This window comes from Grampus griseus (genome assembly GCF_964374135.1).
Source record: "Grampus griseus genome assembly, chromosome: 5".
Taxonomy (NCBI): domain Eukaryota; kingdom Metazoa; phylum Chordata; class Mammalia; order Artiodactyla; family Delphinidae; genus Grampus; species Grampus griseus.
The window spans coordinates 18,914,927-18,942,420 of record NC_138998.1 but is presented as its reverse complement, the minus strand read 5'-3'; the positions used below and the strand labels follow the sequence as shown (position 1 = coordinate 18,942,420).

General features: G+C 39.9%; 2 protein-coding genes across 3 annotated transcripts in view; one reads left to right on the top strand and one right to left on the bottom strand.

The window, feature by feature from the left end:
- Positions 1–14,577, top strand: part of GYG1 (glycogenin 1) — a gene marked incomplete at its 5' end in the record, with an annotated part of 38,258 nt that extends 23,681 nt beyond the window's left edge. The window contains 2 exon segments of the mRNA XM_082654950.1: positions 10,994–11,213; positions 13,715–14,577. Of these exon segments, the coding sequence (XP_082511076.1) occupies positions 10,994–11,213; positions 13,715–13,888 (394 nt within the window). The 3' untranslated portion in view covers positions 13,889–14,577.
- Positions 14,578–21,625: 7,048 nt separating this feature from the next.
- Positions 21,626–27,494, bottom strand: part of HLTF (helicase like transcription factor) — a 59,870-nt gene continuing 54,001 nt past the window's right edge. For both annotated transcript variants that reach the window (XM_082655495.1, XM_082655496.1), the window contains exons 24-25: positions 26,506–26,586; positions 21,626–23,998 (exon numbers count right to left, since the gene is read on the bottom strand). In XM_082655495.1, coding sequence (XP_082511621.1) covers positions 23,846–23,998; positions 26,506–26,586 — 234 coding nt within the window. In that variant the 3' untranslated portion in view covers positions 21,626–23,845. The remainder of the gene's footprint in view (positions 23,999–26,505; positions 26,587–27,494) is intronic.

Here is a 27,494-nt window from a genome sequence, read left to right as displayed (position 1 = left end):
GGGTGTCAGCTCTTACAGTTTGGGGATGAAGCTTCTCAAAGCGATGCCTTGGCCTCAACCCACTGCTGCCTGTTTAGGAATGCGGAAACGAGATCACAGAACTCATTTTCCCTTCCCTTTGCCAAAGAATCCTTTTGTTTTTCTTGCAGATATCTGTCTCCAGAGACATTTTTCCTTACATTTCTCATACAATTGGGAAGGGCTGAAAAGGCAGACAGTTACGTTTCTTTTTTGTTTCAAGTTAACATAAAATTCAAGTTCACCAAAAATTTTAAGCTGAAGTAGACGGTCATGGACATTTGGGCTGCCATGGCTACCTAACCAAGAGCCCTGTGCACTGCTGGGACCTCAGCGTGAATTCACAGTCCCACTGTGATGCTCAGGGTAACCTTGGTGGCCTCCAGGACCGAGTGGCTCTGTGGTGTCCTGGCCTTCCCCAGGATAGCACAGGTGGTGGCAGGTAGAACAAGACCAAGGAGTGGTTTAGAGGCTTCGCGGACGGAGTCGAGAATTTGCCCCACCAGCTTTTAGCAGCCACGTGCCATGAGATCACCAGGACAGTATTTAGATGCCCCAGAATCTTAGCTCCTTGGATACCTTAGACCGGCGTAGCCTCTTGCTGTTACCTGAAGTTTCTGCTAAAGGATGGCTTGACAGGAATCGAATTTAGCATGAATTGGAGCTGCGGATGTAGCATATCTAAAGCCTTTCTCTACGTACCACTTGGACAGAACAAAACACGAAGGAAAACACACTTATTACTTTTAGCACTTTGAGTGGATACTCAAACATAGCTTCTGAAAAACAAAATTAGTAATATTTTCTGTCATAGAAGATCCTGTTTAACACAGCCTAATTTGAGAACTAAAATGCTTGGCTTAGTGACTTTTCAGTTAATTTGTAATATATGCATTGAGAAACAAGCTCATAACTGCATTTCTTAATGAAGTCATATTTCGGAAAGCGCCTAGCATAATGTTTGGGAAATAGCAGCTTCTTAGTTAATATTCATTTCTTTATGTTTTCTCCATCTGGAGGGCCTGTTTTATCCATGTAGCATAGAATTTGGCTTGTGCATGATGTTAGGCAGAATCTCATTAGTCTTTCTAAAATCAGCCATTTAGTTCCGTTTTTACTTTCTGTTAAATCCACATAAAAAGCTGTTTATGTCATATCATGCTATATAAATGGGCCTAAAGCAAAGGTAAAGAATTCTCTGGTATTGCGTCAAACAGCCATACAAATTAATTGGTCAAATTGATTGACTACAAAGCTTGATTTACCAAATAATTTCCAAATAAATATTTTAACTTACTTTTTAATTTTTTTTATTTATTTATTTTTTTTGTGGTACGCGGGCCTCTCACTGTTGTGGCCTCTCCCGTTGCGGAGCACAGGCTCCGGACGCGCAGGCTCAGCAGCCATGGCTCACGGGCCCAGCCGCTCCGCAGCATGTGGGATCTTCCCGGACCGGGGCACGAACCCGCGTCCCCTGCATCGGCAGGCGGACTGTCAACCACTGCGCCACCAGGGAAGCCCCTTAACTTACTCTTTTACTTGAGTTTAAATATGATCTGAGACCTGGCTTGGTAGAATCTCAGAAACTAGATCTAGAAACCCAAACTATATTTTTTCCATTTGTTTACTGCTTTAAACGTTTCTGAGGATATTCATGTCTATTATTTCTTTCCCAGGAAGGTGGCTTATTCACTAGACCTTATCAAACCTCTTTAAAATCAGTATTTTCCAACAGCAAAATGGAACCTTTCGTGTCCTCACTTCTGCTGTTCTTGTGTATTTCTGATTTGATTGCTTTTCCTTGGTCCCTGAGACACCGTTGGCTTATCTCTCTTTGGGACTATTGTCATTGAAGCCACACATTTTCTGTGTTCATATCTTTTCACGCGCCTACGTCTTCACCTAAAGCCCTGAGGAGTTGTAGTCTGTGTAGCTTTTAGTTTTTCAGCCATTTGTTGGTCCAGTCACTGTTCCTTCCACCTGAAGCCTGTAGAGGATGCCTCACATTCTGCTCACTGAGGACCACAAAGATGAACGAGGACGTTGTAGTCTCATCAACCTGGCAAATGCAGGTTGATTGCGTCCCATCGTGGTTTGAGTGTTGAAGAATCGAGTCTGTGGTTTCATGGATGTCTTCTTTCTCCTTCCTGGGTGTTAGTGATGCTTGTCAGGCCCCAGGCGCCCCATTTCTCAGCATGGCCGTCGGTTCATTCTGACTTCACTTCTAAGCACGTATCAGATCGTCTGTCCTCACATCTTACTGATGCTGCCTATTCTGCTGCCCGACCTGGGTCTTCATCCCGAAGGGGAAAGCTTCCACGTCAGAGCCATCCCAGCCTTCAGGGGCTGGTCTGACAATAGGCACAGAGGGCACGAGGAGTGACATCTCATGGGCAGGAGTCGGCTCGAGAAATGCCGTCTCAGCAGGAGAGGGAGCTCGTGGGAGGGGAAAAAGGTGGGAATGGAGTGGAAGACGCACCCTCCTCAGAGGTCTCAAGCTGGTGGGCCGCAGACTCTATTTGTCCCACAGATATATTTTGTTTTCCTTGCATATAATTTTCTTTCTTTCTTTTCTCAGTTGTTAATGCTTAAAAATGAGGCAATTTCACATGAAATGCAGATTTCCAAGCTCTTTTGAAAAATCAGACCTTTGGTGGGATGTGGGAGAAGAATGTCAAAGATGATTGTTACAAGTATGGGACCTAAGCAGGTGGAATAAAGGAGCCGCCGTTTCCTGAGATGAGGAAGATTGTGAGCAAAGCAGGTTTGCAGGGGCAGGGACTGACCAGAGATGTATCAGGTGTATTAAGTTTGAGGTGCGTATTAAACATCCTGGTGAAAACGTGGAAGAGGTAAGTAGCTACAGGAGTTGGGAGTTCAGGAGAGAGACTGGGTGAGACATAGCTATGGAAGTGTCAGCATATAAGTGATATTTATAGCCGGAGACAAGATGATATAACCAAGAGAGTGGTTATGATAGAAAAGAGTCCTGGAGACTGAGCCCTGGGACAGGAAAATGTGAAGCAACCAGGAACAAGAGCCCGAGAACAGCAAGGCAGGAGGAAACCCAGCAAAGTGAGGTGTTGCACAAGCCAAGCAAGAAAACGTTTCAGGAAGGGGAAGCGATCCCTCTGTGTCAGATGCTGGGATAGGTCAGGTAAGAGGACAGCTGAAAGGTGGCCCTGGACCTAGGATGTGGAGGTCACCAGTGACTTGGGCAGGGGCATTCCTGGTGGAGTGGTGGAGGACAAAGCCTGATTGCAGCAGGTCCAAGAGAATGGAGAATCGGAACTCTTCTGAAGCATCTTCTTTAAAAGGGAGAAGGGGGCTTCCCTGGTGGCGCAGTGGTTGAGCGTCTACCTGCCGATGCAAGGGACACGGGTTCGTGCCCCGGTCTGGGAGGATCCCACATGCCGCGGAGCGGCTAGGCCTGTGAGCCATGGCCGCTGAGCCTGCGTGCCCGGAGCCTGTGCTCCGCAACGGGAGAGGCCACAACAGTGAGAGGCCCGTGTACTACAAAAAAAAAAGGGAGAAGGGAAGTGGGTTGGTAGCTGGATGGGGGGGTAGGATCAAGAGAGAGGGGGTGGGATGGGGGTGGTTTTTTAAAGATGGGAGAAGTTACAGCATGTTTGTTGTATTGATGGGAATGATCAAGGAGGGAGGGAGAGAGCACTAATAATGCAGAAATCTGGAGGGAAACTTGCTGAGTGACGTCCTCGACCAGGTGAAAGGGGATGCGTCCTAGTGCACAAGTGGAGAGCTTGGCTTCAGATAAGAGCTAGGGTGGTTGTGTGGGCACAGATGCAGGTAAGTGGCTGTATTTTTTTGGCTGAATGATTGAATGAATGAATGAGCGAGCCGTCAGCCCGGAGAGACTAAGAATGACACACTCCCCCTAGGAAAGTCTTCCTAGTGGCCTGGCATCATGAGGCTTTCCCTGCTACTTTGTGACTAGAGGCCAACCTGGTAGGTTGGCATAGTTGACTAGGTCCAAGTTGAGGTTATTAAAGTCTGGGTTTGAGTACTGTTGTTTTTGTGATTTCCAGGACACAGTTGGGAGGGTTATTTAGCTTGAAAGGCAAGGAGAAACCGGGTGGGTCCCTGGAGGCCACCGTGGTTTGCTGCTAGGTAGCAGCTGTCTTCTGCTGATAGGAAAAGCACTTGCCCCATGGACCCCCCTCACCAGGTCCACTCTCTGCATGACCAGCCCACCCCTTGGGCACTTGGGTTTATGACTCTTGGTTTAGACTGTGAGTGGGTAAGAGGAGGAATTTTTTGGTGAGAGAGGAGAGGTGGCTGATTGGCTGTGGGGAAAGGTTCATGTATAAGAGGGAGCCTGCGAAGGTACGAGAGCGAGTGGCCGCGGGTCAGAGAACGTGAGTCACTGAAATGGGCAGAGGATGTTTGGCACGGCTGCCGTGTCTCCCAGGGAGGGGTCGCACCCGCAGTGCTGCGTCTCTCTTCCTTGTTACCTGATTGAACATTGCACACAGAGAGCTTCCTGAGAACTAAAATTGCTCCTGTGTGCACTGTCGTGGATTAGTTCCTTTTCTGCTCTGACCGGTTCTGTAGTCTCATCCACACGTTACCGGCCCCATTTCTCAACTGCTAAACTAGTCATGAAAATTCTATCTGATCTTTTGGTAACGCCAGGTCACAGGGATTATTTTAACGGCTAACATAAGCACTATTATTGCTGGCTTGGGTTCAAACTATGCCTTGTGATCTGGACGTCACTTTTGAGATTCTATCAAGTTAAAATTAGAACACTTATTTTAAGAGACGTATGCAAGCTGAGACAAATCCCCATTAGTGGGTCAGAATGAATGGCTCTTAGTAAGTTAGAGACAATTGTGATATGTACCCGACTTTTTTTTTCCTGGCTGGTACAATTTGGTGGATAAATCAGGCAGTGAGTCAGTGAATCTTCTAGTTATCCTTGCTGAGAGTTGAGGTCAGTCGAACTTAATCTTCTGACATCAGCATTTCCCCTGCTAGTTCATCGGCCGCTTTGCTTTTGACTAAAAAGGTGACATAAGTTCTGACTGTCGTACCTTTGGTGAGAGAGAGAGATACCACCAGAGTCATATCCTGGGTTACCCTTCTCTAAGAAACAGCCCCACCCCGGTTTGCATTTTAGGCTAAATTATTCTTTTAAGCAAGAAGTAATTTTCTCTTTTACTTATGACCTGTGCTCTTACTTATTTCATTTTGACCTGGTTATTTTGTATTTTTCATAAATGACTGAAGAATAAATTGATTGAAATGATAGAAAATGATTTTGAAAAACATCCCTCAGGGAACATGATTGTGACAAAAATAATTACATGAAATCCATATCTAGGTTAATGGAAACTCTAGATGCAAAAACTAAGACCTTTTGCTCCTCTTTTTGGCAAACAAAGAGTTTTATTACGAAAGCTAGTGGAGAAGGACGTTCAGGCTCCTTGGTTGTGTAAATAAACACCATTCTGTTTGTATAGTGAGAGCGTAGTTAGATAAACTTTTTAACTCATAAACCTTCACCTGTGGCGGCCAGTGTTAGGCCTAATAGGGCTGCCCCTTGTATGGAGCCCAGGGCAGTCTTAGGTGATTACCAGGAGCACCCTACTGGGTGACTGCCTTTTGCACAGCAGCCGAGGAGGTACGAGAGTGAGTGGCCGCGGGTCAGAGAACGTGAGTCACTGAAATGGGCAGAGGATGTTTGGCATGGCTGCCGTGTTTCCCAGGGAGGGGTCGCACCAGCAGTGCTGCATCTCTCTTCTGTCTTACCTTCCTCCTACCTTTCTGTCTGAGCTCCGTGGTTCCCACTCAGCAGCTGCCTTTCTTCCCCCCCTCAAAGGGCCCTTGGGCTGACCAGAACCTTCACATGCAGTGACTCACCAGGTCTGCTCTTCTCATAAAGCGTCCTTGGTCTGAAACTTGTTTTTCTCCCACCCCTGTTCATTCCCGTAGATCTGTCAGGTAGATGGCAACTTAGGTTCGAGTAACGCCCTCAGGACCTAAAAAACAGGTTCCTGTTCCTTACTGTGCAGAAATAGGGCTGACCGTAGCCTGAACCCGTGACATATGAAGCCTGTAAGCCCCAGCATCTTCCTGACTCCCTCGCGCATCTCTCTGCCGTCAGCCTCCTGAATCCTCAGGCTCTTCCTGGTCTGCCCCTCAGTACCCTGGCCCCAGTCATTTTCTCAAGAAACCTCTCACCCTGTGCATTTTGCAATTTGTTTTGTTGCTGGGATTTGGGGAGCTGTTGGGAAGGTACCTCACACCGTGCAGCCTGCCTCTGCTCACCTCTTAACCCTTCCCACCCTCCCCCCATCTTACTGGCACCCAAGGAATTCCTCGCCTTTGAGCAGAAAGGGCAGTTCTACCCACATTTAGAACCCTTTGAGATCTCAGTTCCTACCTTTAACAGACTTATGCTAACACATATATATGGAATCTAAGAAAAAAGAAAAAAGGTCATGAAGAACCTAGGGGCAAGATGGGAATAAAGACACAGACCTACTAGAGAATGGACTTGAGGACATGGGGAGGGGGAAGGGTAAGCTGTGACAAAGTGAGAGAGCGGCATGGACATATATATACACTACCAAATGTAAAATAGATAGCTAGTGGGAAGCAGCCGCATAGCACAGGGAGATCAGCTCGGTGCTTTGTGACCACCTAGAGAGGTGGGATAGGGAGGGTGGGAGGGAGGGAGACGCAAGAGGGAAGAGATATGGGGACATATGTATATGTATAACTGATTCACTTTGTTATAAAGCAGAAACTAACACACCATTGTAAAGCAATTATACTCCGATAAAGATGTTAAAAAAAAAAAAAACTTCAAGACTGCTCGGTTGATGAAAGGACTGTCCAGTGGATAGAATTTTTCACGTTGTTAGGGTGGAATAGGTAAAGAAGGTAATTTTGAGAAAGGGGGTCCTTCCCCTGGCCACAGAAGGTGACAGTGATTTAGCATTAGAGAAGCACTTAGGCATCATGGATTCATGAAAGTAGAACCCAGGCCTGAGCCACAGTGAAGTGCAGGGTGTGGACCGCCCGCAGTGGTGTTCCTGTTGACATGCGAGGAGAAGGCCATGGGCCACGTGGGGAGGAATCCGCCCGGCACGAGGCCAGTACCCAGGGAGGTGGCAGAGGCCCCTGAGCCACCTCGGGGCACAGACAGAGCCAGAGGCTGAGGTGTGCGCTTCCGCCTCCCGCAGAGACTGGGCCATCTTGCGGTGCAGGCGTGTTGGCCGCTTTGCAGTGGCATTCTTCTGTGGATTGGACCGTTGTGCCCTTCCTCTGCGTTCACTCTGGGAAGGCCCTTAGACGCTGCCCAGCACAGTCCAATTGTGGGTCCTAAGAAGCACCACCGTCTGTTTCTTGCTCTTGTTTCCCCCCTTTCCCCCTAAACTTTGTGCAAACTGTATCCCTCTGAGAACCGTCTTCAGACAGTGCTAAGTTGCTTGCTTTGTAGCTTTCTTTCCTATTAATTACTTTCTGCTGCTCTGTCCTTGACTATACTGGGGGTGTTTCCAGGGCTCATTTCCAACTTTGATATTGACCGTCTGTAGGCAGGGAGTTAATCCGTGGAGGAACAAATGACGCTCTCAGGTGATGTCCGTATGATTCTGGGAGTGTCTTACAAGTACAGCCTAGCTGTGGATGAGAACCTTGGCTCTGGAGCCAGACGGCTTGGGTGGAATCCCAGCCTTGTCACTCACCAGCCACATGATCCTAGACAAGTTAACTTCTTCCTGCCTTGGTGTCCTCGCACAGTTGTTTCTGGAGATTAACTGAGGTGAACGAGGCAGACGTTAACCAGTGCCTGGCACATGTGAGTGTTAGCTATTCCGATGACCACTGCTTCAGCAGATGTGAACTCTCGGGAGAGTGGGCTGGAAAGGAATCAAGTTCATGCTGTGTTCATCTTTTACACGGGCCTCTCACCGTTGTGGCCTCTCCCGTTGCGGAGCACAGGCCCCGGACGCGCAGGCCCAGCGGCCATGGCTCACGGGCCCAGCCGCTCCGCGGCACCTGGGATCTTCGCAGACCGGGGCACGAACCCGTGTCCACTGCATCGGCAGGCGGACTCTCAACCACTGCGCCACCAGGGAAGCCCACTATATTCATCTTTTATCTTAGTGTTGCTACCTCTCATGGCTCTCATGTAATGACTGTGTGTGTGATGTTTAAATTAGGCTCGGCAGGTCATGGCTTGAGACTTACTGGTCAGTTAATAAAGGAGACGCAAACAAGTGTTGTTGCTCCAGGCAGGGAAGTCAGGGCAGGAGGAGTGGGTGTCTGAGGAGGTGGAAGGGGCACCTCCTCTTTCACATGTGCTCTATTCTGGTTTTAGGCTTCCGTGTACCACTAGGATGAGGCAGTGCCTGTTGTCCCCGCCCACGCCCCCGCCCCACCAGCGCGCAGGTATCAGGTCTCTGGGATGGGTCCCCCCATCACCATTAGAACATTTGCTGAAGGCACGTCTCTTAATCCTGCTCATCTTCCTCAGCCTCGTCTGAAGCCTCTCCTGAAAACCTCCACCTGCAGTAATTGCTTCGACATGTCCATAGCCCTTAATGTCAGCACTGCCCTGCTGGCCCCGACTTGTTGCCTTGCTTGTGCTGCTGTTTCTTATTTTTATGTAGATGACTCATCTCCGTGTTTGGATAAAGCCTCTTAGGGTCGCACGCTGACCACAGTATAGTGCCTTACACGTAACAGTTGCTTATTGAATTGACAGCCCTCTCTGTGCACAGATTTGAGCATTATGAGGTATCCTTTTAAGGATAACATTGAGAGTTCTTGTGTGTATATGTGCACAAGTGTGTGCATGTAAAATATACCACGTGTATAACATGGAGAGTAAGCTTGGGGATATCAGGTGTCCACTTCATCTTCAAAAGAAATGCACTGGAGGATAGTTAGTTATCCTTAGGAGGAAATTTACAGTAAGCTCTCTTCTTCTTGCATGGTTTTGGAGTAGCAGCATGGTAGGATGGTAAGAGCTTAGGTTTAAGAGAGGGGCAAAACTGTGCCGAATCCCATCTCTGCCACTAAGTAGCCTTATGGCTCTGGGCAACTCACGTAGCCTCTAGGAGTCTCCATTTAACACATTAGTAAAATTTACCTGGCAGGACGATTATTCCCAAATGTGTCCTCAAAGAATTTGGGCCCCAAACATAGTAAACTGTCAGATAATGATAGCTATATAACAGGTCTGTGACATTAAAAACAAAACAAAAAAAACCTTTAGAAGCTGAGAGTTACATGAATAGAGTTTGCATTGTTTTGAACTGTACGTCATGCTCAAATATTTCGGCTGCCTATAGGATAACTCCACTTAAAATCTGACACTTGAGCCCAACACCCAGGGATCTGTCCCATTTTACCTTTCCCTATCAAAGCTTCCTCTTCGGCTCTAATTGGAGGACACTTGGTCTGGTACACACCTGCTCACCTGATACCTGCATCCCCCTGCCTACAATTCCCTGTATTAGCACCAGCTACCCAGCTCCTATCTGTTGGACAAATCTTAAGTCACATCCACTATCTCAGCACCTCCTGCCCCACTGACCTGAGCTTTCAGTGACCTCCTTGCTTCTGAATTCTTAGGGCACTCACTGTTCCCATCTTCCTTTTGGCACTTGTATTCACCTTTATCATTATTTCGTTTCACATGTATAGATTTCCTCCCAGCCAGAACAGGACCATTCTTAAGTCTTACTTTTTTTTATATTATGAGATAATATAAAAAATGTGTTGTGTATTTAGTGAAATATAATGTATATATAAGAGGATATACAAAAATGTTTAGTTTTTAAAACACATTCACCACCCAAGTTAAGGATTGGAACATAACCAGTATCTTTGAAGCCCCTTTTCGTCTTTCTCATCACAGCTTCCCCTTTCCTCCCAATATAACCAATATCATGAGATTTACATTGATTACAGTTTTCTACTCTTTAAACAGTACTTTTTTGTTTTGTTTTGTCCTTATGTAAGTAGATTCATATGTATGTGTTTCTATTTGAATTTGTATAATTTCTTTTTTTCAGCATATTTTGAAAAGTCATCCTTTTGCTATGTGATCTGGGTAGCTCCAGTTCATTCATTTTCACTGCTATATTGTATTCTATGATATGAATATACCAGAAATTGTCCTTAAAACAAAAACAGAATGGATAACCATCGAATTTCAGTGACATTCAACAGTCAGCATGTATTTCTTGCTCATATGTTATTGAGTGGTCTGGGACAGCTCTGATCATCTCAGCTGAGTTTGGAGCCAGGCCACAGGTTTGATCCACATCTGTTGTGACTGTCTCATTCTTCTGGAACCAGCAGGCTACCCAGGGTACATTCTTCCGCTGGCAGAAGTTGTAGCTTCTCAGGGAGGCTGAGCAGAAACAAGCAATGCTATTTTAAGGCACCCTGTCACTCTGCCCACATTTCATTGGTGAAAGCAAGTCATGCAGACATGCGAATATCAGTCAGGCAGGAAAGTGTACTCCCCCTGTGGAGACTGGGAAAAGGCACGAACACTTGCTGAACAGTAATCTAAAGTGTAGTCACTTCAGTTGTTTCCAGTTTACGACTATTTCAGACAGTGCTACTGCTGTGAACATTTTGATTATGTTTCCTGCTGCACACGTGTAAGAGTTTCTGTAGGGTATGTGCCTAGGAGCTGAGCTTCCTTCTAGGTTGTACAGTATGAGCATTTTCAGTTTTACTAGGTACTATCAAATGGTTTAACAAGTGGCTGTACCTCTGCTATCCACGGTAAATCAGCGTTGGGTTGTTGCACTGATCCACTGCGACTTTGGGATTTTCTGTATACTTAACATATAACTGAATAATTTTAGAAGTCTAAAATTGTTCCAGTGAGCTCCACCTTTTTTCCAGCCACTGCTGCCGGATGGAAGGTGAGCTGTCAGTGCTCAGAATCCACTAACCGCTTCAACTTGTGCTCACTTGGCAGATTTGGTGCAAATGCCAAAGTTGTGCATTTCCTAGGACGAATCAAACCGTGGAATTACACTTACGATCCTCAAACAAAAAGTGTCAGAAGTGAGCCCCACGATCCCACTGTGGCTCATCCAGAGTTTCTCAACCTGTGGTGGGACATCTTCACGACCAGCGTTTTACCTCTGCTTCAGCAGTTTGGCCTTGTCAAAGACACCCGCTCATACGTACACGTGGTAGGTTCTGTTTTTTTCCTTCAGGTAATTTGATGCTGTATTTTTTAAAATTTGGTATAATGGTAGAGATGGAATATTTAGTGGTATTTTGAACAAAGAGATAAAGTAAGACTTTGTGGAAAGAAAACGATGTCCATCTTAGAGTGGAGAAATATTACCAGCAAAGATTAGAGAAGTAGATTTTGTGGCAAATTTCAGTAGACCTGGGAGCAAAGGAAAGGTTTTTAGAGGTTTAGATGGATAGATAGATCTATATATAATATCTGTATCTATCTATCTATCTATCTATATATCCGTATGTCATAACTATAAAATTCTGAGCCCATTGTCCTAAGACTGTAAGATTATTCCCCAAAAAATAGTGGTTTACGAAAACAAAGGACCCCCCATTTCACGTTTTAGAAACTGCAAGTATTTAAATATACCTATTTTATTTTTGCCATCGTGTAGAAGAATATATTCCAAGTGAAAATTACAGTAACATGAACATACAGCAAATACTTCTCTAGGATTATTTTGATTTGCCATGTTGTACTCCTCTGGTTATATTGGATCTTGAAAAAGAAATCTCTCTGTAAGAGGAAGATGACATTAACATTTACAGTAACAATTCTGACTTTAAAGGTCTTCCTCTGAGGTTTGTTCTTTTGGAAGAATTGGAAGAGGAGGAGAAATTAAACTTTTATGTTGCATATTAAGATATAAAGAATAAAACTGGGCCTCCCCGGTGGCGCAGTGGTTGAGAGTCCGCCTGCCGATGCAGGGGACACGGGCTCGTGCCCCGGTCCGGGAGGATCCCACGTGTCGCGGAGCGGCTGGGCCCGTGAGCCATGGCCGCTGAGCCTGCGCGTCCGGAGCCTGTGCTCCGCAACGGGAGGGGCCACAACAGTGAGAGGCCCGCGTACCGCAAAAGAAAAAAAAAAAGAATAAAACTGAATGAGTAAATTATAATCAAGTCTTAATAGATCAGTTAATTACCTTGGTATAATTATAAGAGATGATAAGGTTATAAGAGATCCTTCTCTTTGCTATGGTATAGAATTTAGCCATTTCACTTATGAGCACTTGTGCCAAAATATAAAAAGGAGAAAGGGAAAAAGAACTAACACTTACATTCTTACACTAATTGCTTTATATGGACCAGGAAATAATACTTACACAGTACTTGGAACATTGCCAGGTACATAGTAAGTGCTTAAGATATCTATTCTTATTTAACCCTTATAAGCACTCTGTCAAGTAAGTATTATTTTTGTTAATATCCCCTTTTTATATATTAAAATTAACTGAGGCTTAAAGGAGTTAACATCCCTTCCCTTAGTTATGTAGCAGACTAGTCAGTAGCAGAACTGGGACTCCCATCCAGGTCTGAGAGACGGCTGTCCTTATGAAAGCACTGTGAGCAGAGGACTCTGCAAGAGGCTCCTGGTATCATTCCGGTGGCATGTGGAAGGCAGAGGCAGGACTAATCCAAGGGAAGGACTTAACGTTGCCTCGGCTATAATATAATCCCGTGGAATCTACCCAAATACCTTGGAATTCCGGGATATTTAAATACATATATACTTATACCTACACATCTATATAGCAACAAAAACAGCTACTCAAACATTTTGTTCTACCATTTTCTCTGTTAAAAACAATACCTGTATGTATTCATTTGCCTTCCTTTTTCTCTACGATTTCCAGTACTATCGCACCTGAGAGCTTTCTGAAGGATAACTTTGATGTTCTTTTATGATACTACTGAATTTAATTGCCTACCTGTATGTAATGAGAATCGAATTTAATGCAGAGTAGGTTTGCTCCATTTCCTGCACATTTACCTTGTTCCTTCCACAACCCAAGGACTGAGGGTTATGAATCAAGGGAAGGTGAGGATGGGAAATGAAGACGTAATCAAAACTAAGCAAAGTAACAGAAGCTGCAGGAATAGATACTACTTGGTAATAAGCTTGAACAGGAAGATAAATTTGGTGTATGGCTCAGACCGTTTAGCTCTCGCTTTTATAATGTGACAGCTGTGTATGTGGTGCGGCTCTCTGCTTAGGTTCTTTCTGAAGTGTAGCTTCTGAGGTATCATTTCGTTTAAGTTCTCAACCTTTCTGAGCCCACACAGATCAAGAACTTACCGTGAGACTGTGTTCCCTTGTCCATCCATCTTACACTTTCTAATGAACTGTTGCAGCTTTCAGACTTGGTCTATACACTGGCTTTCTCTTGTGGCTTCTGTAGAAAGGTATGCAGAACTTAAACATTAACCCTACCCAATTAATTTGTTCTCCCTATGTTTTCACCGAGTCAAGAAGTCTTCATTTTGTTAGGAAAAATATCATGATCCTTGTATTTCTGTGTCTTGTTTTGTTTCATGTAATACTTTTCAGTTTTTGCTACCTTGCATGATAATTCATCCTGGTTCTTCTCACCTTCTTCAGTTTATTGCATTCTTTAAGATGGTCTTTCAGCTCTAAAGGAGTCTCTGATTATTCTCCCCTTTCTAGGAAAATGTCTCATCAGCCGTATCACAGCTGTCCCTTGGGGAGATCCCGGCTACGGCACAGCCTTTTGTATCCTCAGAAGAACGGAAGGAGCGGTGGGAACAGGGCCAGGCTGATTATATGGGAGCAGATTCCTTTGACAACATCAAGAGGAAGCTGGACACTTACCTCCAGTAGAAACACTGCCCTTTTCCGTGGACACATCCACTTCACAGGCACTTGTTTCCGATACTTAGTATCTAGAGCTGGGTTAAGAAAGGTCGGTTACAGTTGTTAGAGGCTTTCATTAAAATCCATCAGATGTGGGTGGGGGGTCTTGCAGGACAACTGGTGAGAGCTGGGCAAAAGTTAAGTAGCAATTCTGTGATATGAAGGACAGTTCTGCTTTTTAACCCTCAGCTTGTATTTCAGAAATTCTCAGTTATGCCGATTGCCAACGTACGTGGTAAGGGACACTCAAATCTTAAGCGGTTAAGACGGCTGTTATCAACTCTTAAAATGTGCCAAGCCAGGCTCCAAATCAGTCTCCCTTCAGATTGGGACACAGCACCTGTCTCTTGCTTGCTTGTTGTACCCTTCACTAGACCTGCATTTTAGAATCGCCCAGACGCTGCCAGAGTGATTGTAATTCTGCTTTCAGGTAAAGACAGCCTATAAGAACACTGCTGAGTGACTCATAAGCTTATCAACAAATGGTGTTAACCCATTTTATTTCCTAGTCTTAGTGTCTGAAGATGTTCACCAGTTTTCTATGTACAGTAAGGCGGCATGCTAAAATGCTTTCGTTCAGTTCTGTATATCTGAAAACAGCAGTGTGATGGTTACCTACAGTGGCACCTTGTATGAAAAATAAAGATTTCTTGACATATCTTGGTTGTCTAATTCAATTAAGGGCACCCACTCCCCTTGAAAAAAAAGTATTAGGGAATTTTTCAGAATTTGTAGAATTTGTGTTTTAAGAACCAGTGTAAAACTTGACACTGAAATACATGCTTTAAAAGTTGGTTTCTAGATATCAAGAGATATCTGCATCTAGTGTTCTCCAGTGATGGTGATGGATCTGATCTAATAGATGGAGGAAAGGAAGATCAAATTAATCTGTCACCCACATTTCTGTATGAAGTGGGTATTCACATTTTAGAGTATTGTAACCTTAAAATCGTCATAGGTTCATTGTCAGTCTCTAAACATACTCGATAATCTTTCAGGACCGTTACAATCAGTACCAGACCCAACGTCTTCTAGCATTTTTATCCACGGCTTAGAATGATAGGAGTATAAAGCATGTTTATTCAATGTACAGGTGATTCTAGGTTGCAAGGATGGCAAGCTGGTGAAGGGTATGATCTAAAATGTCGTTTTAAAGCTGAAGTGAGTAATCAGAAGTCATTCTGTTGAAGAAAGCAAGAGAGACCATGACAAGAAACTTTAGAGGTTTAACTGGCCAGAAGCCGCAGTGGCTTTTAACCTTCAAGATCACCTTCCTTTATTTCCACAATAGCCTATTGGTTACACAGGTCAGCCCTATTCAATAAGGGTGTGAATGAATATACAGGGTATGGAAACCTGGAGGGCAAGAATGGATGCGGGGGGGGGGGGGGGGGCGGGTGTGGGCACCTTGGAGGCTGGCTACCAGAAGAGCTTAAGAAGAACCTGAGGACTTACCTAAAATTGTAAACTGTTAAATGACAAATGATTTCTGAAGATAAAATAAGCTACGATTATTTGGACTGTGGAAAACGAGTTGCTGTGATCTTCAAAGTACGTGAAGCACTACCAGAGATTTAAGTGCCTCTGCGTGTCAGGTGCCATGGTACAAAGACCCTCAAGATACTCCTGACCCAAGAGTCTCTGCACTGAGAGGTATGAGCTAAACTCTTCCAGTGAGAATCCAATGCATAGAAGAACCTGGCTAAACGGAAATTAAATTCATTACAGTGTAATCTGCAAGTCGTACAAATAGTCTGTATTTCTGGACAATCTATTTGTGCCTAATTTTAAAGTTCATTTCAGCCCTCGGTTGCTTTCACAGTCTCAATGGTCATAAAGATGTATCTGATTTCAAGGAAATACTTGAGCTTATTCCAGAAATTACATCTACCAAAGCATTAATTCAGTCATCTTAGTTTCACATCAAACACAATTTGAGTTGACATATATATTTAAGACAGACAACACAAGAATTCACTGAACAAGCACTTAAGTACTGACCATATCACACCTATGATGGACATTAGAAATATAGGAGTGTACAAGACAGACATAGTTCCTTATATTCTAGTAGGAAACAGACTGAAAGAGAAATGAACATATATAATTGCAAATTATGCTAAATAAAGGACACTGACAACAGAGAAAGTCCACCTTTAGGGCAGTCGGGAAAGACCTCCTGCAAGATGATGGTTAAGCCAGAAAGAGAGGCTCTGAGGTAGCCAAAAGGGAGTGAGGAGAAGGAAGAATATTCCCTTCAGAGGAAATTGTGCAAGCAGGTGAGAACTTGGTGGAAATAAAGGCTTATAAAACAGGATGGAGAGGTGTGTATGCAGTGGCTTCATAGGTGAAGGTATGGGCTTTGGATTTTACTTTAAATTCAACAGCAATTGATTGAAGTTTTATTAATGTAATTTATATTTAACTTTTTATTAACGGGGACCTATAGAGACATACAAAGGTAAGCAGAATAGAATAAAGAACCCCCATCACCCAATTTCAACAACTGTTTCATCTGTATCCCCACCAACTCTTCCCGTACTAGACTATTTGGAAGCAAATCCCAGATTAAAAATTTCATATTCCCATATATATCTTTAAAACATAAGGACTTCAGAAAATTATCTCACCAAGAAACTATTAATTCCAAATGTCCTCCCTTACTTTGTGTTTTATTTCCACTTTGATCTTATTAAGATCCAAGTAAGGCCCATACAGTGCAATTGGTTGATATATATCTCTGATTCCGTCGTGTTTCCTAACCCTCCCTTCTTGTTTGTTGTTGCCTTGCAATTTATTTACTGAAGAAACCAGATTATTTGTCCTGTCTCCCACATTCTTCACTTCACTGATTGCAATTTGACATGTTACCTTGTATTCTGTATTTCTTATAAACTGATTTAGAGGGCCAGTCAGATTAAGGTGTAATTTTTTTGGGGGGGGGGCAATACTTTATATGTTGTTAGGTACTTCCAAGCCTCCAGTTACCTTATGATCTTAACTGCCATTGATGATCTATCTCGCTGGGGTTGCAAAATGGTGATACTCTCATTTATTAGCTGAACTATTTCTATATACTTCCATTCATCAGTAATTTGGTTACCCTGAGGTTGTTTCTATTAAAAGGGCAGGATAAATGCTTGATTCTCCCTTCACTCACTAGTTAGTATATAAAATAAGGAACTGGTTTAACAGTATCCTCCAAAGGTGGTTTTGAGGGGGGTTATTCTAGTATCATTATGAATTAATGAATTTTAATATAGTTTGTTCAATTCATTGCCAGTCCTTCTTAAAGAGAGTCTAATTGTCTTACCTTTGTGATTTACATTTTAAAAACATTGGTTCTGCAGCTGGTGGAAAATAGTTTAAATGAGAACAAGAGCTGATGGGAAGGCAAGTTAGTTTAATAGTGGTCTTGGAGAGAGACAGTGGTAATCCAACATACCTTCCACCAGGGTGAAGGCAGTAAAGCTGCTAATGGATTGGAGATGAAGAGAGAGGAAAAAGGAGTAACTGAAACTAGAAGCTTGAGCAACTGTGTCTCCAACCTGGCTGCTCCTGAGAAACACTGGACACCTTGTAAGTACGGTTTCTTGGGCCTCATCACTATAGATTATGAATCAGTGGGCCTTGGTTGAGGTCACAGTATCTCTACTCCAAGTAACTATCAAGCAATGACTGTGACCCAAATGACATTTGAGAACCACTTGATACATTAAGAAAGTGCTTACACTGAACACAACAGGGAGTCAGGGTTTTTAGCAGAAGACGCCTGGAAAGGTGAGGTGGTGTTACACAGCAGGGGACTCAACTGCTGACCAGTCAAGGCTTTCCAGAAGACAAACTCGGCTCCCTGAGTGACACAGGAAACATTATCATAAACAACATCTATAAATACAATTGTATAATGTCTACCGTTTAATGTCACTGAAACTTGGGCCATGAAGCTAAGTAAGACTTGGCTTCTCCTTAAATAAAACAGTCTGCCACAGTTTGCTTTTTTCCCTCTGCTTATTATTACAAATAGATTACTATTTTTATACTTGGGTATGTTATTTGATAACTTATTTCTCTGAGTTTCTGATGCTGAAATTCAATCTCAAGTGAAAATCTGTAAGAAAGCAAAAAGGAAAGACAATATTTATTAGGTATTTATAGCTTAATTTTCATGTCAGTCCTATAATGTATATACAGTATTCTCATCTTGCAGATAATCAGAGAATAAGAAAGGTAAATCATCTGCAAAGGACTTTGATTCAGATTTGTGTATGCTCTAACTCTAAAACTATGCTCTGCATTAAACGAATGAGTGATCAAAACAGACAGTGAGATCAGAGAAATGGGCAGAGATCAGAGTAACCTCTGTATGTAACCAGAAATATAAATGCCAGAAATCTAGGAAGTAACACAAATAATGGAAAAGCTTTCAGTTTGCTTGCTATGAAGATAAGGATAATGGCCTTGAAATAGAACGTGGGAAATACCTTTTACAAATGCTTTCCTAAATAGGCTGCCTGAAATTGTAATATAAAAATGGGTAAGAAAATTCAAGGATAGAATTGTCATGAATTTTGGCTTGGACACAGTTCAGCTTCACAACGTATAGACTTTGTATCTTAAAAGCCTATACAGGGAAAAAAAAAAACCTATGCAGAATTATCCTGTTTTCACAGTTGTTTTATTGGTCCACAAGAGGGAAAATTTCTGTTATATGACTGTGCTGCGATACTGTGATGTACTCAGGGTCAACATCCCTTTAGAGATAAGGGCTCCAGACACCTATACTAAGACACTCAACTCTTGTGATTTACTTATTCTGTGTTCACTTTTAAGTTTTTGAAGTTTCTTGACGTCCAGTCTATCAGCTACCACTGCTCCCTACTGTCTGCCTAGAACAAAAATAGGGAAAGAGGCAACTGTTCAATAACAGGGCCTTTGAACACTAGTCCTTTTCTACTGAGTCAAGTATATGGATTTACTGAAATCTGTTATTTTAGGTGGTCAGAAGCCTTTTTTGGCTTCTTGGCCCCTGGTTGAGATAAACAGAAACCTAGTCTTCAGATACCTAATATTGCCTTATTGTTGTGGCCAGGTAATATGCAATCTGAACAAGGAAGTGTATTTTGGAACTCTCCATCTGTATCACAAGAGACCACAAGACTCAAAGCCTTTTTTTTTAAATTGAGGAACGATATCAAAGCATCAGACTGGGGGGTGGGGAAGAGAATTAAACATATCATCTGGTGTTAACTTTTTTTTTTTTTTTTTTGCGGTACGCGGGCCTCTCACTGTTGTGGCCTCTCCCGTTGCGGAGCACAGGCTCCGGACGCGTAGGCTCAGCGGCCATGGCTCACAGGCCCAGCCACTCCGCGGCATGTGGGATCTTCCCGGACCGGGGCACGAACCCGTGTCCCCTGCATCGGCAGGCGGACTCTCAACCACTGTGCCACCAGGGAAGACCTGGTGTTAACTTTTTGTGTCCCTACTTTGTATACAACATAAGAGATAAAAGCTCTAAACTGAAAAGGCTTACGTAATTTACTTTAAATAGTATTTAGTAAAGGCTGTTAACTTTTGGAAGGAAAGTGACAAATTTACCATAGGAAAAAGCATATAATATGCATAAAAGAGGCTGAGAAGTCATTGAATTAGACTAACAGATTCTTTTTCCTTCCCTGATCTTCCAAGGATACTCCTTAATTAAGGTGAAGTATTAACTTTTCCATGCAAAGTTGCACAATTATACTGCAAAATCTGTTCCAGGGAGCCTAAAATACCAAGGGTCACTTTGTAGGATGTGTAAATAGGCAACATTAACTCAGATTACAAGAACATACGTTTGTGGAGGTGATCAGTATATCCTTATTTTTTAATCCCATGAATAATGGTGGATATAACAGCCTTTGACTATAAGTCAGATTTGCCTACACAAAGGACAGATTTTTATGCCTTTGGAGATGAGCTCCAAGCTTGATCGAGGTCTATGATTCATGCATAAAATCAATGTTTTATCTTAATTCTTGCTTTCACCTGTACCTGCAAGAAACATATGAAGTGGCCTTCACTAGACCATTTCTCATGAAATATTTAACTTACCTTTATCAATATATTGATACCAGTGCCAGTGCCAAGAAAAAAAATTTTAAATCCTACAATGTACTATTCGGGAATAGCCCTTCCCTACCCTAACAAAAAGGGTAAATTAGTTTAAACATTCAGGAAACTGTATCCTAGTTAATTTTATCTGCCTTTCTAATAAACTAGAATGCTGAAAGATGGCAGACTTACTGGAAACTTTCCTAAAACACTAGTCCTATCTCTGCTTTAGCAAATAGAGCACATGTTTTAATATATAATCTCTCTGATGACTTTTAATATCACATCTATCACATTAAATACCCTCTTGGAATAGTCTAGATGCACTATTTTTACATTTTTCAAAAGTGCAAAGACATGCCCTAGAATTTGTTTTATCTACCAATCTAAGAAGTCATTTTGGTATTTGCTGTCCTTCTAAATGAAGTCCCAGTGCAGCCTAGTTATTATAACTTGGTTCAGGTTAATGGAGGTGTCCTGTTCCATGTACATTTGAATGACATACATTATTAAAACTGTATTATTTTCATGTAGAAATCAATTTTCATACTTAAAGGTAGAATTTAAAGGTCTAAATTTGTCAGAAAATTCTTGATCAAGAAGGTTGAGTAGGGAGCTGAAAAAGAGATTTTTTAAAATCCCATTTTAACCATTAAAAGATCTGACTGGGAATAAGATATCATCTACCCTTTCAAAAGCAGTAAATTATTATGGCTTCATCTAGAAGACTGTTCTCCCTTATTATCACACAGTAACTATGACTATTTTAACATGGAAGAAAACATTACGTCTGCTTACAGGATTTCTAATCAACCGTTTCCCCTTTGAAGTAGACATTACTGCAAGGGAAGCATCCCAACCATTATTCACAGCTATCAGAATTTTGGGGTCTTTTTATTCAGAAGCACCATAAAAATGAGGTCACAAATTCCAGAATGTAGGACTTGTAAGGAAGTTACTACATACTTACGGGTGAATTAAATGAAGGAAAGCTGTTGTATTTCACCTTTTGCAAATATTTTAAAGTTAATACAGTTGAAAACTTAAGGTTAAGCACTTGAATTCTTATTAATAAGCCAAACATATCATTTGTCCTCATGTTTTTAATGAATCTTCCTTCCGAATACTAATGAACAGAACTTTGGCAAGCATATAAATAAAATGAATAAAAAACACACCAATGAATGCCAACAGAAAACATGCACTGCCTGAGTATAAATTTATTGGTACTCACTGGTTTTAAACATAAGATGATTATTTTCTTGATTATTTCCAATCCTGGAGCTGTAATTAGGGCAAAGTCTATAATCGAGAGTGTTGTTATCTAGTATACCACTATACATAACTATGATCACAACTCCTTTTTTTCTGGCAGATGGGGAAATAAAAATAATCGAAACTAATGTTTAAGAAGATCGAGATTTAACATAAAATTTAAAAATATATACACTGATTTCTAAATAAGAAGTCAACCAGTTAAATTGAAATTTAGTAAAATTAAAAAGGGGTAGGAATATGAGTCAGTTATTCTCAGCTACTCATAGTACTTTTATGTACTCTCAGTAAAAAATAATTATATAATATAGACAGCTGAACAGACGTGTGAGATTCATAAAGAAAGATTAAATGTTCTTTAAAGAAAAAGTACTCATTAAAATTACGGCACTGAGGAAGCTAGTAATTTTTTCACTTTTATTAATTTTAAATTTAAAACAAAATCCAGTTTGAACCACAACTGGGAATACAATATTTTCAAGATGTTTCTAAAGCTATTACTCTACGTAGCAATGAAACAGAGTTAACAGCGTAAACATAATGTGAACTTTTCATTCCAGTAGTTTATATATTTTCTTAGGATGAATTTGTTGTTTTTTTATTTAACACCACTTAATCAAACTATACAAAACCAAAAAGGTATTTTTTAAATGACTTGCCAAATTTATCATTACGAATGTGTTTAAAAACACAAGTCTGTAAATGTTTGGGGTAAAGAAGCAAGCAAAGTCTTCACCTTTACAGTGAGTTTGCAAGGCTCTGCCTTTGTAAGCAAGAAGAGTAGGTTGTGTTTTTTGCTGCAAACTCTTTTTATACTTAATCTCACTGGGGTATTGGTATATAGAGAACCCACATATCATATTTTATGAGATCCTGATCAACCTGATATTTTGTGCAATGCTAGTCCTACAAGGTAAAGAACTTCCCTATTGCTCCTAATGCTAGTGGACTAACCTCAAGTTATTATTCCACTCTCATCCCTGCAGAAAGGTCTGTTTGTCCTTTGCATCAGCCCTCTACCTCACCTGCTGCCGAAGAGAAGAGGGACTGGGAAGATTCTTGCTGTCTGATCCACTGTTCCTTTGGAGCAAAGGACAGGGCACAGAGAAGGAAGAATTTTGTTGCTAAGGTATGTGCTAAATCTAAGATTGCGTGCCCTAGAATACAACGCTGCCTCCAGTCTCCTCTTATCTTTCAGTCAAGTCACTTCCAACACTGTAAGTAAAATATAAGGTTCTTAAATTTGTATCATCAAACATGAAGCTTCTCCTATTGTAGTAAGTAATTTCTTCTTTCTTTGGATTAAAAAAAAGATTCCTTAAGGAAAACAATAACACTGACTACCTAACCTGACTGATAAATTTATAGTTTGTTTTAAATGTGACTAAAACAGTCATCCAGTATTCTGTGGCAACTACCGTGAGTTTGATTATTAACAAAAGTAGGAAAAAGATGAGTAATTCTACAGATAGATGTAAGGGTGAATTACTGAAGTTCCAAAATCAAATTCTGATTCTAAACACAATAACAAAGAAAATTTTCCATTCAGGGATTAAGATGTCTTTAAAAGTTGAAACAATTTTGGATGTCATCCAGCCCAACTTCCATCCAGATTATCATGCCTCTCACATATAGTAGTCTTCTGAATTATAAAAATCTATAGTTATTTTTTTAAACTACATAAATAAGAATTATCTATATATAGAAATATCTATTCAGCAATTCCATAATTTAAATATTCAAATCAAATTGGGCAGAACTGGTTCCTTCTCACCCCCACAGACTGTATTTACACACTAATACGTCAAGTTACATTTAAACAAAAAGAATGGTACCACCTGACTAAAACGGAGAAAATAGTGCTCTAACGCAATCCCCAATTTTCATGAACATAAAATTGTAAGTCACTTATGTGAATTTTATCTCAATGACACTGTAAAACAAAAACAAAACACATACATACACATACATGAACAAAGCCAAACAAACAAAAAAAAAAACAAGTAACTTGCTAACCTGGACTTTGGTCTCTCATTTAAGGTTCTGGAATGCAAATGTGGTTTCTGAAGGTCCAATAAAGTCAATCTCTTGTATAGTCTGTGCACATATTAATCGTTTACATGGACTGTGAATCCACAGCATCACAAATGGGAGACTTTGGTGAATAACCAAATGTGTCCAACATAGAAAATAACTATTTGGTCAAAAGTATAAAAGGTTTGACCTTATCTGAAATATGAAAAAGCTGAGTACTTGGAAGATATATGAAAATACTCAGCATAGATAATACGAAAAGTTGAATAAAAGTAACTTTTTGTCTCAAAAAATTATTTTAGGCCACAGTATATAACAGAACTTATTGCTACCTGAACTGTCATTAAAAATAGGTTCATATATAGAAGGAGATTATGTATTAGTAATACCTCTTCACTAATATAAAATGATATGCTCCTTTTAGAAGATATACTCTAGACCTCATTTCTAAAACTATTTTTCGCATTTCCAAAACTTCTGTATATATCTAATTAAACTGACCTTACCAAATCCCACAAATTATAAATCAATTAAAGTTCTGATTTCATTAATTTTAGCTTGTTTCATTTCACTAGCATCTGCTTTTTTAGTTCCAAAGGCTCCAGCTGCAAGTTCTCTCTTTGTGTTTTGTATTTTCAGCATATTTTCTTCAACAGAATCCTTCACAATGAACTTTAAAAAGAAAAACAAAGTTAAATTGGTTAAGTACTTTTTAGGTCACAATACTTGAATTCTTTAATTAAAAAAAAATTGACATGATGAAAATGATACTTTAAAAGAACCTGCTTTCTTACAGTATTACGTAGCTTTCAAAAATGGTCAATAATAATCTATTAGAAACTGTTTCACTCCCCCTTTTCTCTCAATATACAGTGAGAATATTTAGAACATGATATGATAGCTAGACATGAGCACCATTTCCCCTTATCACTCAATATAGTTTTCCTGTATAAAGAATACAGCTGTAAGGACATAAGTTACGTATTATAACTCCATCATCAAGATAAGAGCAACACACAAAAAAAGCAAACTTTATAGGCAACTCTGAAGCTGGAATATTAGCAAAATAAATGTAACATATTTAAAAAGCCAAATAAGATTTTCCCAGAAATGAAAGAACAGGCCTTCATCTGGTATAATTTATAACATTAAAAATTTAAGAGAAAAAAAAGCGATCATCTCAATAGATGATAAGCATTTGACAAAATTCAACGTTTATTCCTGATAAAAACCTTGACTTTAAAAAAAAAAATCCTCATTAACCCAGAAATAAATGTCCTCAACCTTATTTAAGGATATCTACTAGAAACTTACCAAGAATAACATATTAAATGTAAAACAATAAAAGTATTCCCAACAAAGATAGGAACAAGTCAAGAATGATTACTGTGATTACTACTATTCAACACCGTACAAGAGGTCCCAGTTACTGTAATACAAGCTGTGTTATAAAATGTTACCAAAATACATAAAAGACCTAAAAAAAAGGAGAGTGATACTATCTAAGTTCTTGTATGGGAACACTCTGTATTTATAAAGAAGACAGTTTTCCAATTAATCATAAATTCAATAAATCCCAAACAAGATTTCTTCAGTGGAATTTGGTAATCCAAATCCAAAGTTCAATTCAAGAGTAAATAATAATATTAATAACCAACAGAGTTTTCAAAAAGGGTAATGAGTGCACTTTGCTCTACTAGATATCAAAGCATACTTTATAAAACCATAGTAATTGTTAAAGAAAAGAGAGTAATTAATAGATTAATAGTAAATAGATTAATAGATTATAAATTAAATTAATTAATAGATTAATTAAATTAATAGATTATAAATATATAAATATATATCTATATATAATAGGTTATAAATATATATATCGATAAATAATTAATAGATTATAAATTAATTAATAGATTAATAGTAAATAAGAGTAATTAATAAAGAAAAGAGATCAGTGGAACAGAACAGAGTCCAGAAAGAGACCCATGAATTAGTTTATGATAAAGTGACATTTCAAATCAGTAGAAAAAAACGATGGACTTTTCCAAAAAAAATGGTAATGGAGCAAATGATTTTTCATCTGAAAAAAAGTTAGATCCATATCATGAATCATAAAAAGGTAAAATATTTCAAAAGAATCAGAAGCACAGGATATTCTTTCTTTTCCCTCCAAATTTTCAGTACGGCAATTTTTATTGACATTTTTGTAAAACACTACTCCCAGTTTACATAATTTACAGGAGATTCATTCTTAAAGTTTGAAGATAAAGCCTTCTGTTCTAAGAAAGACCTCAAAATCCATAAGATACAAAGAAAAAGGCTGATACGTTTTAAATGATAAAATTTCTAAACTTTTTCATGACAAAAAGCACATGAAGTTCAAAGATAAGCAAGAGCCTGGAATAAAAAATTTCCAACATACATAAAACGTTTAAAATCAGAATTTATAAAGAAGTACTTTATACTATAAAACTATATTTGTACTTTATGAAAACTGGGCCAAAGATACAAGCAAGCAATTCACAGAAAAAAATTAACAAGAGATATGTCAAATATGCTAACGGTCTTAGGTAAATGAGTATTATTAGAAGGTCACTTTTTGACCATCTTATAAGCATAATTTACATCATTCTCATATATCATAAAGCCTGTTTTGAAAACAACTTGACAGTTATGTAATAAGATTCTAAATCCAGAATTCTAGTTTTCTTAACCTATCCTGAAGAAATACTGTACTTGTACATATGCACAAAGATGCACATTAATGCTCATTATAGGAGTGTTTTTATTAGCGAAAATTGAACTGGTTAAATAAATTAGATGTAATTATGTTGCCTGTCTACCATGACAGAATAATAATAAGTTTGATTTGTATGTTCTTACAGGGTAGTCTCCAATATATACTGTTCGGGGGAAAAAACACAGACTACAAAATAATAAACTATGATCCCATTTATCTTAAGAAATTTTTGAAATTTACACATATACGTAAGTATGAATGTATGTAAACAGAAAAACTTTGACTAGCATGTTAAACTACTGATGGTAGCTTCCTTCTAAACAGAATAAAGATGATCTTCATAGTTTGCATAATTCTATTTCAATCTTTTACAATATATTCACGCATTATTTGTAGAATTTTGAAAACCTTATTTAAAATAGATGTCTTAAAAACTCACTTTCGTGATAATGACTTCTTGCTTCTGGCCAAGTCTATGGCATCTGTCAAAGCACTGATCTTCAGCAGCTGGATTCCAGGCCTAATAAGAACATGAGTTGAATAATTACCACCCTGATCTGTGAGTGTTCTGCCCAAGTCCTTTTGTTGCAGTATTATTCATTCACCTTTTACTAACTGAATTCTTTCTGAATGAATTCAGATAGTGACATTGTAAATGCTCTGGGGACGAAAATTTCCACACAGCCCCTGACTACCTCCCCCAATCACTACTATGATAGGCAGGTATTCTCTCCCCTGTCATTTCACTACACCGCTTCTAGTATCTAATACAGGGCCTGATCCTAGAAAGCACACAGTATAAATGATTGCTGATTAATCAAATAATATCTTTCTCATCCCCCACCCCCACCCATTTTACAATCAAACTATGTCTGCTTAACAGAGAAAGTTTATACGCTCTCTTAAATTACTTAATTTACATCAGAAAAGATAGGTAATTGAGTCCATTTATGAAAAAGTTTTCTCCTTTTCTGCTGGTGTTTGGTTCTTTTCTTTCATTTTCCTCCTTTCATTATGTAAAAGCACAAAAAAAGATTTCAGGAGTAATGAGAAGTCCTAAAAATTATTTAAGACTCTGCCATACAATTTTCAGTACCTATTTTGAACTAAAAAAGTAACACTAGCTAACTAACATTGGTATTATCACGGGGACTGTCTTAAGGTGAAGAATAAAACAATGAAGCACTGAAAAAGGAAGATAAGCAAAAAAGATATAGAGCTCTTCAGTCTAGAAAGATAGGAGTCAAGTGGTTTTGAAATAACATGAATTGTCAGGGTAGGGGATCATTAAGTTTTAAACTAAACTATGGGATGACTCTTGAAGCTGAAAACAGGGTGTTTTGGAGAAAAGGAACATTTATACAGCAAAGTACCAACTGAAAATAGAAACAAAATCATAAATTAATATGTAGATGACAAGTTTATAGT